We start from the raw sequence: 16353 nt of genomic DNA, 5'->3' as shown, positions 1-16353 counted from the left end.
GAGACCTGGCTCTGGGAGCAGGCACAGGACTCAGCGGGCTGGGGAGACACACAGGAGACCTGGCTCTGGGAGCAGGCACAGGACTCACCGGGCTGGGGAGACATCCAGAAGGCCTCTTCCTTGGCCGAGGCACCGGATACACTGCGCCGTGGAGGTGCACCGGCGGTCTCGAGCGCAGAGCTGGCCCCACCCGTTCTGACTGGATGCCAGCTTCCACCTGGCAAATGCGGGACGCTGGCACCGAGCACACCGGCCTGTGAATGCCACGCCTCGACACCGTGAGCATCACCCCATAGCACGGGGCCTGACCAGTCCCATGCTCGCCACGGTAAGCACGGGGAGTTGGCTCAGGTCTCCAACCTGACTGCCACACTCCCCGTGTGCCTCCCCCCAATGTTTTTTTTGGGGGGGGCTGCCTCTCGGGCTTCCTTGCCAGCCGTGTTCCCTCGTACCGCTGGTTCCTGCTTTCCTGCTGCCTCCGCTCTCCTGGCTGCCTCCACCTGTTCCCATGGGAGGTGATCCCTTCCAGCCAGGATCTCCTCCCATGTGTAGGATCCCTTGCCGTCCAGAATGTCCTCCCATGTCCAGTCCTCTCCTCCACGCTGCTTGGTCCTTTTTTGGTGGGTAGTTCTGTCACGGCCGTTTAAAGGAGTGGACCAAGGCGCAGCGTTTCGAGCGTACATACTTATTTATTTACCGATGTCACCAACAAAAACAATAAATATCAAACCGACACGTGACGCCAACGTTGTGCATCCAGGCAACTAACAAGGACAACTACCCACAAAACCAACTTGGAAAATGGCAACCTAAATAGGCTCCCCAATCAGAGACAACGATAAACAGCTGTCTCTGATTGGGAGCCAAAAAGGAAAAAAAAAATATATATATATATAAAAAAAAAAAAGGGAGCTCCCCACAAAACCAACTTGGAAAATGGCAACCTAAATAGGCTCCCCAATCAGAGACAACGATAAACAGCTGTCTCTGATTGGGAACCTATCCAGGCCACCATCAACCTAATTACCCCTAGACAATACAAAATCGTTGAAAGAAAACCAATAGAACAGGAGAACGCATATGAGGAAGTCTATAAAATAATTGCCTTAACGTTTCTATGGTGGGATTTTGGCTATAGGCTACTTTGAAGCAAGTTAAAGACATGCCTCATAATATGAAGTAAAAGGTTACACGATATATGTTGAACAAATCTAACATAGATTGATTATATTCTATCTAAATGGTCGTTATGCAAAAGTTTATAAAAAAATCTGATTATACACTTCTATTTTTGCAATTTGAATTACATTTACATAGGGGTACACCAGCAGGGGTGTAAAAGGGGCTATGCTAAAAGCCTGCATGCTGTATAATTGCAAACTTTTTTAAGCTAATACAGAATAAAGAAATCACAAGATGATAAGTTGGCTTTAATCAGAGTGCCAAAATATATATTTTTAAACAATTAGGACTCTGTATGATGTGGGTGTAAGAACCGACGCTGGAGATGAGAAGCAGCTAAGGCGAGTTGAACATTTAATTTAGCAGAGACATGGAACGGAACAGGAACAGCGTCAGAACCGGGTGAGACAAAGACATACAACAATTCATGCTGAAGCCGGGAATAGAGCTGGGGAACAGACAGAATTAGGGGAGGAAATAATTGACCTACAATTTTGTATACAGTGCATTTCAATAACATAAAGACAGTAGGTTACTTAAGACATAAACGATAGGATGGAGGTTGGCTGGTTGGATGGGTGGGCCAAAGGTTATGTGTTCGAATCTCATCATCGCCAAATGTAGCATTTTAGCTAATTAGCATCTTTGCAACTACTTACACATTTTTAGCTACTTTGCAACTACTTCGTATGTTAGCTAACCCTTCCCCTAACCATTCCTCTAACCCTTTAACCTAACTCCTAACTGTAACTTTAACTCTTCAACTACTTACCTAGCCTGTTACCTAACCTTAACCTCTAACCCTAACCCCTGAAGCTAACCCTAACCTTAAACGCTAACCGTAACCCCTAGCCTAACTAATGTTATCCACCTAGCTACCCTAGCTAACGTTAGCCACAACTAATTGGAATTCGTGTAATGTACACAAACGTGCTATAAAAAAAGAAACTTGTGTAAAAAGAAATGCGTTGTGAAGAAATCGTGTAATACGATTTGTCATGAATTTCCATTAAGTCATTTGTGTCTATTTCACAATAAGCTGTGATAGTGTGTAGATTTGTCAGTTTCACAGAAAGTGTAGCCTACTTTGAAAAACCTCTTAAGGATCGGCACCTTTTTTTCCAATTTTCGCCTAAAATGACATACCCAAATCTAACTGCATGTAACTCAGGACATGAAGCAAGGATATGCATCGTTTTTGGAAATGTGAAATGAATGTAGGAGAATATAACACATTAGACCTGGCAAAAGATAATACAAACAAAAAAACATGTGTTTTCATCATCTTTGAAATGCAAGAGAAAGGCCATACATTAAGACAGGATCCTAGGTATAATTTCGATTTTGTCCACAAGATGGCAGCAGTGTGTGTGCAAAGTTTCAGACTGATCCAGTGAAGAATTTCCTCACTACACAATATTTTGCATCAAGTCTGCCAGGAGTTTGCCCAAATGTATGGTAAATGTATGAAGTTTTAAGTACATAACTATAGAAAACACACAAAAATGCTATGGTAATAAAAAAATAAAGTTTACACACTCCCAGGAATGTCATACATGATAGATCATTAGCTTCCCTACAGAAAATACACTAACCTTCACATATCTAGATGTCCGCACGGGGTAGGTGTGGAGCCAGAGACAGCAGTGGGGTCAAACTGTAGAACCAAGTTCCTACATTTGAACATAATTTTTTTTTTTTTTAAACAAACCTACACTATATTTTATCTCTGGGACCTTCAGGATGACAAATCACAGCAAGATTACTGAATGTAAGTACATTATTTACCTTCAGAGGTGAATGTATTAAACCAGTTGCCGTGATAAAAGTTTTGTTGTTGTCCTATCCTCAAACAATAGCACTGTATTTTTCCTTTCTGTAATAGCTACTGTAAACTGGACTATACAGTTAGATTAACAAGAATATAAGCTTTCTGCCCATATAAGACATGTCTATGTCCCGGAAAGTTGGCTGTTGTATACAACGTTTTCTAGTCACATTATCGCATATTGAGCAAAAACTGTCCCGGTTTAGGGACACCGATCCCGTAGAGGTTTAAAAAGAACGTTGATTCCAGATTTGTTGAAATGCCATGAGCTTCTCGAATCCAATTCATTACATCACCCTCCCTGTCCCTGTTGGGCCTTGAAATGGGAGGTCAGGTGCCTCGAAATGAACATACCTCTTGGTTACTTTGATGCACTACTGATCACTGTGAAGGTCATGCACACAACTATGGCACAGGTAGTGGCATTTTACACCTACTAAGACTTAGAAATCTAGTCTGGTAAAAGTAGCACATAGCATGCCTATACGTAGAAATTGTAACAATAAATCTTGTAGAAAATGTTGCATATAAATAGGCCTACTTACTGGCCTGCTACACCAGACGCAAAGTACTCTTAGCAGGTAGGCTACTCAACTGTTTTCTTACCCTGTTTTTTTACATAGACTCCCGATGGTAGGTGCTAGATCCTATGTTAGACTATACTGAACAAAAATATAAACGCAACATGCAACAATTTTAAACATTACAGTTCATATAAGGAAATCAGTCAAATACAATAAATTCATTAGGCCCTAATCTATGGATTTTACATGACTGGGAAAACAGGTATTGTTGGTCACAGATACCGTAGAAAAAAAGGTAGGGGCGTGTATCAGAAAACCAGTCAGTATCTGGTGTGACCACCATTTGCCTCAGGTGACATATCTCCTTCGCTTAGAGGTGATCTTCGGGCTGTTGTTTGTGGCTTGTGGAATATTGTCCCACTCAAGTTTCAAGTTTTAATGTCACATGCAGAAGTACAGTGAAATGCCTTTATTGCAAAGTCAAAATCCAACAATGCAAGAATCAGGAACATTGTAATCCTAGAGAAAAAAACATGAGAAATAAGAAAAAATATGAACAACACAATAAGTAAGTAAGCATACTATATACAGGGTCAGTTCCAATACCATATCTACAATGTGCAGGAATACTGGAGTGATGGAGGTAGATATGTATAGCAGTAAGGTGATTAGGCAACAGGATATAAGATAAACAGAGTAGCAGCAGCTTCTATGTGAATGGGTGTGCGTGTGTGTAGAGTCAATATAAATGTATCTGCATATTATGTGTGAGTGAGCAGATGATGGAGTGAGTGTGTGAGTGTGTAGTGCCCGGTGAGTGAGCAGATGGAGTGAGTGTGTGAGTGTGTAGGGCCCTGTGAGTGTGGATAGAGAGAAAACAAACATAAAAAGGTCAATGAGGATACAAGGTTAACTCAGATAGTCAGTGTAGCTATATTGTTAGCTATTTATCAGTCTTATTGCTTGGGGATAGAAGCTGTTCAAGAGCCTTTTGGTGCCAGACTTGATACACCGGTACCACTTGCTGTGCGGAAGCAGAGAGAATAGTCTATGGCGTAGGTGGTTGGAGTCTTTAACGATTTTCCGGGCCTTCCTACCACACCGCCTGATATAAATGTCCTAAATGGCAGGGAGCTCAGCCGCAGTGATGTACTGGGCTGTCCGCACCACCCTCTGTAGTGCCATGCAATCAAGGGCGGTGCTATTGCCATCCCAGGCAGTGATGCAGCCAGGCAAAATGCTCTCAGTGGTACAGCTGTATAACTTTTTGAGGATTTGAGGGCACATGCCAAACTGTTTCAATCTCTTGAGGAGGAAGAGGCACTGTCGTGCCTTCTTCACGATGGAACTTGAAGTTGTCTACCTGCTCCACTGCGAGAAATTAACATAAAATTCTCTGGCAACAGCTGTGGTGGATATTCCTGCAGTCAGCATGCCAATTGCACGCTCCCTCAAAACTTGAGACATCTGTGGCATTGTGTTGTGTGTCAAAACGACACATTTTTGAGTGGCATTTTATTGTCCCCAGCATAACATGCACCTGTGTTATGATCATGCTATTTAAAAGTCTTCTTGATAAGCCACACCTGTCAGGTGTATGGATTATCTTGGCAAAGGATAAATGCGCACTAACAGGGATGTAAACAAATGTGTACACAAAGTTTTAGCGAAATTAGCATTTTTTGCAAATTTAGTATTTCTGGGATCTTTTATTTCAGCGCTTATATTTTTGTTCAGTGCATGTTGACAAAGGAATTTGGACCACATGTGGTAAAAAAAGACAAGAGGGCAATTGAGAAACGATAATTTCCCTGCCTTATCAGGCTGTTTCCACACACCATCACACACATACCAAGACTGTACGTAAGATAGTCAGCAGCAACCACCAATAGTCTACAGAAACTCTATCCACATTCTGCACATATACTGACACTATGCTGGTACTGTCTTCATATTCCCCACTCCCCAGGGAGAGAGTTCCTGTCATTGTGTCAGCCTCCCAGTGGCAGAACCAGGGACATAGGGGTAGGCTGTCAAATTGTGCTGCTTAAGAAGTCACATCTCTGGGTAAGAGTCATAACGAGCCAGGAGGTTTGGTGACAGATAGACAGTAGCAGAGTGGTAACAAGCCTCCATACCACCATCCTGTAAGATTTCCTCTGGAATTTATTACCAGATTCATGAGAGGGTCTTTATGATTTTAATGCTCTCACATGCTGCCCACAGCTGATAGCGTACATATTGGAGTATATAATTAATCCCTAATAACTTCACAATTGGAATCTTTGGACCATGATCTATATTTACCATGGTCAATTTCAAAAGAATGCCAGCTACAAAGTGTAGAAATTATGCTCATATACAAATGAGTTCTAATTTGCTCTCATTATACAATGATGAGAAGAAAACCGACATGTGCATGTATGGCACAGACAGAAAGGGAGAGAGAGTGTGCGAGGGAGAGCGTGAGAGAGCAAATGAAAATACAGGGGCTGTCTAATAATATAAGCAGGGTGGATCTCTCAAACAATTTCCTGATGTTCTCTTTCCTCCCAGTTTGTCCTGTTTTCACAGAGCCATGGACCTCACGACAAAATGTTATTGAAGCCACTAACAAAATGTTATTTGACTTTCTTATTAGTCTAAAGGGTTCTACGTTTTCTTCCAAGTGGATTGCTGTCAGACTTTGATTGATTGCCCCGGTGTCCAGATTTGTACGTCAACATAAGACATTCAGAGACAAAATGAGGGTACTATTAATCAACTTTGCCACCTTCAGTCTGTGGCTTCTACCAACGGTAAGCTATTTCACATATTTCACGTGACAAGTGTAGGCAATACTTTTCAGATAAACAGGTGCAATTCAGAGAGTTAAAGTAAAAATGTGTGGCTGTATTTTTTCCATGTGTCTTTTGTAAAATAACAATAGTACTTGGCTCTTTGTGCCCATTCATGCTTTGTCTATCTTGCCTCTGCACATGCAGAGAAGAGCAGTAGGTGCCGTCCATATGTCTGTGGTGTTGCCCAATTGCTTTTGGTGCTGATTTGAGAAGAGGAGTGAGTAAACTGTGAACCTGACCAGTGACCACTTTGATGCACCAAACCTTTCTGAACAGAAATATAAACGCAACATGTGAAGTGTTGGTCCCATAATTCATGCGCTGAAATAAAATATCCCCGAAATGTTCCATAAAAAGCAGATTTCTTTCCAATTTTGTGTACAAATTTGTTCACACCCCTGTTAGTGAACATTTCTCCTTTGCCAACATAATCCATCCAGCTGACAGGTGTGGCATACCAAGAAGCTGATTAAACAGCATGGTCATTACACAGGTGCACATTGTGCTGGGAACAATAAAAGGCCACTCTAAAATGTCCAGTTTTGACACACAACACAATGCCACAGATGTCTCAAGTTTTGAGGGACCGTGCAATTGCCATGTTGACTGCAGGAATTTCCACCAGAACTGTTGCCAGAGAATGTTAATTTCTCTACCATAAGCCGCATCCAACGTCGTTTTAAAGAATTTTTCAGTACGTCCAACTGGCCTCACAACCGCAGACCACGTGTATGACGTTGTGTGGGCGAGTGGATTGCTGATGTCAACGTTGTGAACAGAGTGCCCCATGGTGGCGGTGGGGTTATGGTATGGGCAGGCATAAGCTACAGACAACGAACACAATTACATTTTATTGATGGCAATTTGAATGCACAGAAATACCATGACAAGTTCCTGAGTCCCGTGTCTTTTATTAAAGTACCTGTGACCAACAGATATCTTTATTCCCAGTCATGTGAAATCCATAAATAAGGGCCTAATTGAATTTATTTCAATTGACTGATTTCCTCATATGAAATGTAAGTCAGTAAAATCTTTGAAATTGTTGCATGTTGCATTTATATTTTTGTTCAGTATAATAAAGCATAAATGTCCTAGATTAAATTCCCATTATATCGCACATCTATCCCTGGGGCAAGAAAACAACTGGATCATATAAATTATCTGAATAATTATTCAGCTGAACATAAAGGGAGTAGTACTTCAGTGCACCTCACACTACCACAAAGCCATAGGTTACAGAGGTCTCAAGATGTTCTCTTACTTAATGGCATTAATTACCCACTGGGCACAGACCTCTAGTTCTAATTTACATTTGGTTGAGTTGTCAACTGATGTGAATTCAATGTGGAATCAACAGAAAATGTCACCATGTCATGTGATTTAGGTTAAAAGTTGGGTGCAAAAAATATGAAATTACCTTACGTTGATAGCTTTTCTCAAATCCAATCAGTTTCCCACGTTGATTCAACGTCATCACATTGAATTTCTTTGCTGGAATGAAGTAGAAACAACGATTCAACCAGTTTTTGCTCAGTAATGACACTTTTTCCACATTTAGAAAAATTCATTACCTGTTATGAATGCACTGAATAAATCAGTAATTCATTCAAAGAATTCCCACTAAGGTTGAAGAACACCCATTCTTATTGAACTGGGATTATTTTCTAGACAGACTGAATTCATGCAACCAACCTATAGGCTATAATGCATTTTTGCTTAGAGTTAACACCTTTCTATTCATGCACTAATAATCACTGGAAATATATTATTTAATGGGCCTCTTCAGTCGCAAATTAGCATTTGATGGAACTCTATATGGTTTGCCTGTAAACATCATCCTAAGGGTTGACAGCTGTGTCTGGTTAAACTGATCATTTGCTCAGCATACACAATCTGGAGAATCATACGGTTCATTTATTGCTCACTGTAGTTTGTCGAACACATTTATCATAGTGCGGCAACTCAGGTTGAGTGCTTCACTCAGGCGCACATCACAATACCTAAGCTTAAACAGCAGCACCATTTTGGTTAGATATTCCTTTCACAGAAGCTGATGGCCATAAGCAGCGTCTCAAACACAACTTTTTTCCACACTTCAGAGTTCCCCAGCATCATTCTCATGTATGATGATCATGTGAGTACAGTAATGATTATTTCCCAAGCTAGACAATAAAGCAGTGAGAACCATGTGTGTCATCTTTCCCGGTCATCCCCATTACCATGAGCTGAGATTCCCCATGTAAGGTTGTCTTCTAACCCAGCCATGGCCTGGCATACAGACACCCTGACACAGAGCCACGGGCATGGCTGACACATCACCCTGCTAGTGGAGGAGATGAATGCAGTGGCTCAGAGTTCATTAGCCTGCTGAGGGTTCTGTAACGGAACTTTTGTTTGACAGTGGATTACAGCCAGGAGAGTAGTTATAAGAAGGCATGTGTCACGATCGTTGAAATGAATGGACCAAGGCGCAGCGTACTTAGAGTTCCACATGTTTAATAAATATGAAACTCACCAAAAACAATACAGAAGAAAACGAAACGTGACGTTCTGGGCTGCTCACAGGCAACTACACAAAAACAAGATCCCACAAACAACAGGTGGGAAAAAGGCTGCCTAAATATGATCCCCAATCAGAGACAACGATAGACAGCTGCCTCTGATTGGGAACCATACCAGGCCAACAAAGAAATAGAAAACATAGATTGCCCACCCTAGTCACACCCTGACCTAACCAAATAGAGAATTAAAAGGATCTCTAAGGTCAGGGCGTGACAGCATGCAGGGAGGGGAAATGTAGTTATAAGTATACTGTACATTGATGATGTGTAGGCTAACATACAGTGAGATGTATCAGGGTATATAGCAAGAATATATCAAATTAGCAATGAATGGATAGGATTGGGAATATGCTATGCTGTATGGTATAATCCCGTGGGCTTGGTATACAGTACAATGTAGTAAACTTTAAAACCCACTGTTGTGCATACAAACAATTCACTGCATCTGCAATAACATCTGCAAATCTGTGTACATGGCCAACTCTGATTTGATTTGAAATATTGGATTGATAAAAATCAAAAAACACTGATGGGTTTATTAACATTTCTGTCTTTTTAAGGAACATGTTGACAGGTGGTCGGCTTTCTAGCTCAGTGAGAGTCCTTATAAAGTTCCATCCAAAGATAATTGAGGAAGAACACTATTCCCTTTCTATTTTTAAATATTTATAAAAAAATGTACCCCCTTTTCATGGTATCCAATTGGTAGTTACAGTCTTGTCCCATCGCTGCAACTCCCGTATGAACTCAGGAGATGCGAAAGTCGAGAACCGTGCGTCCTCCGAAACACAACCCAACCAAGCTAGCACAGCTAGTGCTTCTTGACACAATGCCCACTTAACCCGGAAGCCAGCCGCACCAATGTGTCGGAGGAAACACCGTACACCTGGCGACCGTGTCAGCGTGCACTGCGCCCGGCCTACCACAGGAGTCACTAGTGCGCGATGGGACAAGGACATCCCTGCCGGCCAAACCCCCCCTAACCCGAACGACACTGGGCCAATTGTGCACCGCCCCATGAATCTCTTGGTCGCGGCTGGCTGCGACAGAGCCTGGACTCGAACCCAGAATCTCTAGTGGCACAGCTAGCACTGCGATGCAGTGCCTTAGACCACCGCGCCACTCGGGAGGCCCTTCCCTTTCTATTTTAGCCTGAAAATGAATGAGGTCGACCTTTGCCAGTTCCAGTTTGAAGAAAATTGACAGATTATGCCATGGCCATGGGTTTCTATGTTTCTCATTATAAATTCACTGTAATGTCCAGAGCTGTCAACTGACATGGAAATGTCATGTACACGTTGTCTATTTATAATCTACATATAATACCAAGACTTTGGATGATTCATATCCACTATACAACTAGAAATATACCATATCACCAAAATCTTCCAAAATGGAGATATATGGTTATTCGGTTGAAGGGTTCAAGACAGATGGTTACAGCAGAGGACATGGAGCCTAGCTGACTTCACACTCAGCTGTGTCTGACAGTCACCGTTAACAAGGGTGCAGCTTACTGCAGCAGAGTCTATAATCTAATGTTATACACAACCAACCAATTAAACACTCCTGGACTACAATGGCTCGGGCCATGAACAAAGAGACTGCATCCAATGTTTTTTCGAGTGGATAATGGACCGATGAGATGAACCATCTTTTCATAAATTTTCATGAGCTCATGACATCATCCCATCATTTTTAGATTTCTACCTAATGTACTTGATCAAGGTTATATCCATATAAAGCCTCTAGGCACGTGAAGATTGACAACAATTCGTTAGAGACAGAGAGAGAGAGACACAGACTGACAGAGAAAAAAAAAAATACTAAATGTATCCTTCATTCATGTGTTCACAGGTGCAAAAGGAGGATGCTGTGAAGACCTTGGACTATCTGAACCTCAGCCCATTTGACTCCCTCTCACAGCCCTCTCCCTATGACATAAGAAGGTTAGGGGAAGATGGAAACATTGGCGCTGCAATGAAAGTCAAACACCTTTCCAAAGACTTCCAGATCGTATCCACCAAGACTAAGCCCCCAAACTATAGCTCACTGGGCCCACATGGCTGGTCACAGAACCTCTCCCTACCCCTGGATCAGTCACAGTTACGCTCCAAACCCAAGCCCCCCATGAAAGCACCTATCAAAGCTAAGAAGACCTTTGGCTGGGGAAACTTCTACCTCAACATCAAAACCACCAAATTCAGCCTGCTGGTGACAAGTAAGATAGTGGACCACATCAACGGCACCTTCAGTGTGTACTTCCATCACAATTCGTCCCATCTGGGGAATATCTCAATGAGCATCGTTCCTCCCTCCAAAACCGTGGAATGGGAGGATGTGGGAAGCCCGGAGCTCCAGTTCCGGAATCAGCCACAGTCTACCATCAATGCGCACCTGCAAGAGATGAAGGCCCTCAACTGCAGGCTGGAGTACCAGAGGACCAACAGGGCCAAGAAGACCAAACCCTGCCTCTATGACCCCTCCCAGACCTGCTACTCAGAACACACTCAGTCTCACGCCGCCTGGATCTGTGCCAAGCCCTTCAAGGTCTTCTGTATATTCATCTCTTTTCTCAGCACCGACTACAAACTGGTGCAGAAGGTCTGTCCAGACTACAACTTCTAGGCGGATCTCCAGCAATTTGGACGACGAGGATAGTCGATGAACTAGAAAGGTTGTTAAGGCATGTTTTTCTACATCTCCTATCCCAGTGGAGAAAGGGGCTTGCGCTGAACGGCAAGGATGGATGGACCCACACCAACATTCAGGCCTCACACAGACATTCAGATGGAGAGATTTGTGTTTAGTAGAATGGAAGTCAGCAGCATATGGACAATAACAATAATAAGCATATGGACAGTCAGCAGCATATGGACAATGGATAAAAAACGCCACTGAAGGGTAGAAGACAGAAGATCAAGTAGGATAATAGTAAGATTATTTTGTAAACTATTTGTGGTAAAATATTGACTTGGGGGGAGTGATGCCCTATGTGCATGCCAATTTCAGCACAACACTAATCCCTGCTTTTGTTACCTGTGGTTATGTATGGGGAAATGTTCTGCTTATTTGTCACACGGTGCCCATACCGCTTACATGAACATTTTCACTATTAGTTTGGGGGTATCCTAACGCAACCAAGGCAAGGTACCTGGATGTTGATTATTGAGTTTGGTCATAGTGTATGATTCACATACGAAATCTACATTTGATTTAATTTTACAAGAAGATATGAAATGATGTGTGATGGAAAGCAAAATGTAGATTTGAAATGCATATTAAAATGAGTCGTTTTTTTGCTTGATGTGTTATTGAGTTCATACATCACACACTAAGTTTCATAATGAGTTGGGACAACAACATTAGTAAGGAAAACTAACTCTACTGTACAGAAATTAAGCACCTGTTCTGGACTGAAGCAATGATCTGGAATTTAATTTGTGAATTAGTGCTCAATTCGCATGCGTCCCGTCAATATTTCACTATCTCATTATCGGCGCTTCAAGACATGCTCTCTCTATCTCTGCCACAAATAGTGTTGGTGAGTGAGTATGTCATGTGTTACCTGCTATTACAACATGTGAAGTGTTTTTTAACCAGCTGACAATGTGCAAGTTTATAGATACTACTAGGATAATACATGTCGCTGTCTTTCACAGTTTTTGAATAGGCATATTGCACCTAAAAGGTTGTCATATCTTTTGGCAGATGCATGGTTATGACTTTTCTTGATTTGTAAATGATTTGGTAAAAATAGGTCAGTATGTTGCCTTGAATGATTAATCTGAGGATTAAACCCTAAATGATTCATCTGAGATTTGGCTGTTGGACTATAGAAATGGTCTTTATGGCGTGTATCACCATTACTATATTGACTGCAGAGACTTTGCTATTTAGACAGGTTTATTCTACCATTTTAAATCAAACATTATTTAGAAAAATGCTAATTGAACATCCCTCTGGCCAAAGTAACAGATGTTGCATAATATCATGCAGCAAGGGTTTGGCCTTCAGTAAACAAACAAACCTTGATTACTTTGTATCTCTCCCGCGTGTGCACAGTAATCTATTATTTTTTACTTAGCAGTGGGGCGAGAGGGGCAGCTTCTCCTGCAGGTGTCCCAGTGTGCTTTAGCCAGTGTGGAGCTATGGACAGGCCAGGACAGCCTAGCCAGGACAGCCTAGTATCCAGAGATACACAAAGAGATGGAGATAGAGAGAAACAGAAACATACCCAGAGAAAGGAAGGTCGGAGAAAATGTGACTGATTGGTTGGGTGACCAATGCTGGTCTGTTAAAACCAATGTTGATGTTTTATTGAGAAGTTATACATGATCAGATTATTTATTAATTGCTCATCCTAAATTAAAGGAGTTCCCTCATCTTTACTTGAAAGTCATTCACATTGAAGTAGGAGAGGAAATGGGAGAAATTCAAATGTGCAGATGCTGTTACTCATTCAACACCGTAGCCCAACAGAGACTTTGAAAATAGTCAAAACTGTCAAAAGCTTCCATTGGATTGGATGATTGATCCCATCATATATCCATTCTCTCAGGTTCTCTAAGAAAGTGGAGGAGGAATGAGTTGGATGGGAGAATGATATACCCTCAAGTAGCAAAGACTCCTCAGTCACAGTGAAGTGTCATTGAAATACCACTGACGTGTGACTGAAAGATCCCTACACACTGACAGTTTTAGGTAACACTAGAGATAGACCGGGAGGGAGAGAAAGATGCTATTCTCTATTCTCCCTCCCTGAGCAGCAGTTGTTTCTCTCTCGGATGTCTGTGTAAGCGACGTCAGATACACTGATATGATGCATCACATGGGAAGTCAACCCCAGAATGATTTTGCCAATGCAACATGAATCTTCATCTATTTGTTGTCCTGGGTTTTTCTATCAACGTGATTCTACATAAGATAACTACTCGTGTATATTATTTGTCTCCTCTGTTATAACATTATAATAAAAACACCATTTAGCAGACGCTTTTATCCAAAGTGGCTTACAGTCATGCGTGCATACATTTGATGCCAAGTGAGGGTTTTCAATCAATGGAAGTTGAATGCTAGCCTGAAATCCAGAACCTGTTTCGCTATCTCCGTGTCAGGCCAATCTCAATTTGGGTAGTAATTATCTTTCCATAATTAGTCAAATAAATCATTTGATCATGTCTGTTTGACTTGTTAGAACTTCTGCAGTCAAGCTGCTCTGGAGGCTTAAGGCTCTTGTCCGAACAACAAGAACTCAGAGAAATACACTGAACAACGGTAACTGGGATTGTTAATCTTGAATGGATAGTAACTGAGTATGATCATTAAATATGCACTGGTCTGTCATGAAGGTCACTACAGTCAATTTCACTATTGTCTTTTAACTTTCCACAAAAACCTTGCTCTATATTCAACGCAAATCTCAAGGTTAGTCATGCCACACCGGCCATAATACTTATTCTACCTCTGAGTTACAATTTTGCTACACTGTCAGTACATGTAATGGTCATAGTGTATGTACCCTGATCTTAACCTGTCAGAATGGACGGCACCTGTCTGGTTCCTCTTCAGGTTTCATCCTACCTTTGATCGTTACAGTAGATAAACTTTGATAGATTGATTGATTTATACAGCCTCATATCATTACTGAAACGTTTCCCTGTGCTGTCTTAGGTCCTATGGTCGTGCAGAGGTGGAAGACCAGACTGAGGTGCTCTGTCAGAAGCGGGCGCTGCCTGCCTTCGACCTGGATCCAGCCCTACTCAAGCTCGCCCGCTAACTTTGCTGCCTGATAGATAGACCTGCCCGATGGTGTCACGCCCTGACCTTAGAGAGCCTTTTTATGCCTCTATTTGGTTTGGTCAGGGTGTGATTTGGGTGGGCATTCTATGTTTTTTATTTCTATGATTTGTGTTTCTATGTTTTGGCCAGGTATGGTTCTCAATCAGGGACAGCTGTCTATCGTTGTCTCTGATTGGGAATCATACTTAGGCAGCATGTTTTGCCACCTTAGGTTGTGGGATGTTGTTTTTTGTTAGCTCTGTGTAGCCTTCAAAATGTGACGTTCGTTGTTCTTTTGTTGTTTTGTTTGGTGTTCGGTTTTAATAAAGAAGCATGAACACGTACCACGCTGCTCCTTCCGACGAGCATTACAGATGGACTTGCCTGGTGGACCTGCCCGATGGAGGACAGTCAGTCCCCTTTTACTGATTTTAGATTGGTTCAATGAAAACAACTTTCTTTATCCAGATGGGTCTCGTGTTTTTTGTTTGTTTTTTGTTTCACCTTTATTTAACCAGGTAGGCCAGTTGAGAACAAGTTCTCATTTACAACCTCGACCTGGCCAAGATGCGACAAAAACAACACAGAGTTACACATAAACAAACGTACAGTCAATAACACAATAGAAAAATCTATGTACACTGTGTGCAAATGTAGAAGAGTAGGGAGGTAATAAATAGGCCATAGAGGCGAAATAATTACAAGTTAGCATTAACACTGGAGTGATAGATGCTCAGATGATGATGTGCAAGTAGAGATACTGGGGTGCAAAAGAGCAAAAAATAAATAAATAACAATATGGGGATGAGTTAGTTGGGTCTGCTATTTTTAGATTTCCCTGAAATGTTGCATATCGGGGGGCTATTTAATGCTAATGCAGAACGCCACAGGATGTTTTTGTGCTGGTCAAGGGCAGTCAAGTCTGGGGTGAACCAAGGGCTATATCTGTTCTTAGTTCAATTTCTTTTGAATGGGGCATGCTTATTTAAGATGGTGAGGAAAGCACTTTTAAAGAGCAACCAGGCATCCTCTACTGACGGGATGAGGTCAATATCCTTCCAGGATACCCAGGCCAGGTATATTTAGAAAGGCCTGCTCGCTGAAGTGTTTTTGGAAGTGTTTGACAGTGATGAGGGCTGGTCGTTTGACCGCGGACCCATTATGAACGCAGGCAATGAGGCAGTGATCGCTGAGATCCTGGTTGAAGACACCAGAGGTGTAATTTAGAGGGGAAGTTGTTAAAACCTTATTTAAAGGATAGATTTTGACTGACTTAAATGTAATCTTGAACTCATCTTTATCCTTGATTAAGGCAAGCCCAGAGTAATATCTTCATGTTTGAAAAACTTGGTCTTATAGCCCTTGCAAGTCTCTGCATTGCATTCACCTTAACGGGGGAGGTTCTTGTTTGCTGCTGGGTAGGGCAGCCAGCAACGAAGACTGGTAGTGAGAGGGAATTAGTGGAACCAGATAGAATAGTGTGGTTTCTAGCAATGCGAACCATATTCCCTGCTTTTGAAGCAGTATCACGTGTGGTTCTCTGGACCATGTGTAGGTTATTATACTCCTGTGTGCAATGAATTTGCATGCTTGTACAATTGCGTTTTATTGACCTAGGCTCAGTTTGCGGTGAA

At 41.9% G+C, this 16353-nt stretch overlaps 1 protein-coding gene across 1 annotated transcript; it reads left to right on the top strand.

Moving 5' to 3' along the window:
* The first annotated feature begins 6073 nt into the window (after positions 1-6073).
* Positions 6074-12242, top strand: LOC139542745 (neurexophilin-2-like). The gene is made up of 2 exons (XM_071348536.1): positions 6074-6332; positions 10796-12242. The coding sequence occupies exons 1-2, from the start codon at positions 6279-6281 to the stop codon at positions 11564-11566; spliced, it is 825 nt and encodes a 274-aa protein (XP_071204637.1). The 5' UTR covers positions 6074-6278; the 3' UTR covers positions 11567-12242.
* The last annotated feature ends 4111 nt before the right edge of the window (positions 12243-16353 follow it).

This window comes from Salvelinus alpinus, chromosome 17, assembly GCF_045679555.1.
Source record: "Salvelinus alpinus chromosome 17, SLU_Salpinus.1, whole genome shotgun sequence".
Lineage (NCBI taxonomy): Eukaryota > Metazoa > Chordata > Actinopteri > Salmoniformes > Salmonidae > Salvelinus > Salvelinus alpinus.
This window is presented reverse-complemented; position numbering and strand designations above follow the sequence as displayed.

Coding starts and splice junctions, on each gene's coding strand:
- LOC139542745 (XM_071348536.1), top strand. CDS start 6,279: ATGAGGGTACTATTAATCAACTTTGCCACCTTCAGTCTGTGGCTTCTA. Junction 6,333..10,795: donor GTCTGTGGCTTCTACCAACG/GTAAGCTATTTC, acceptor ATGTGTTCACAG/GTGCAAAAGGAGGATGCTGT.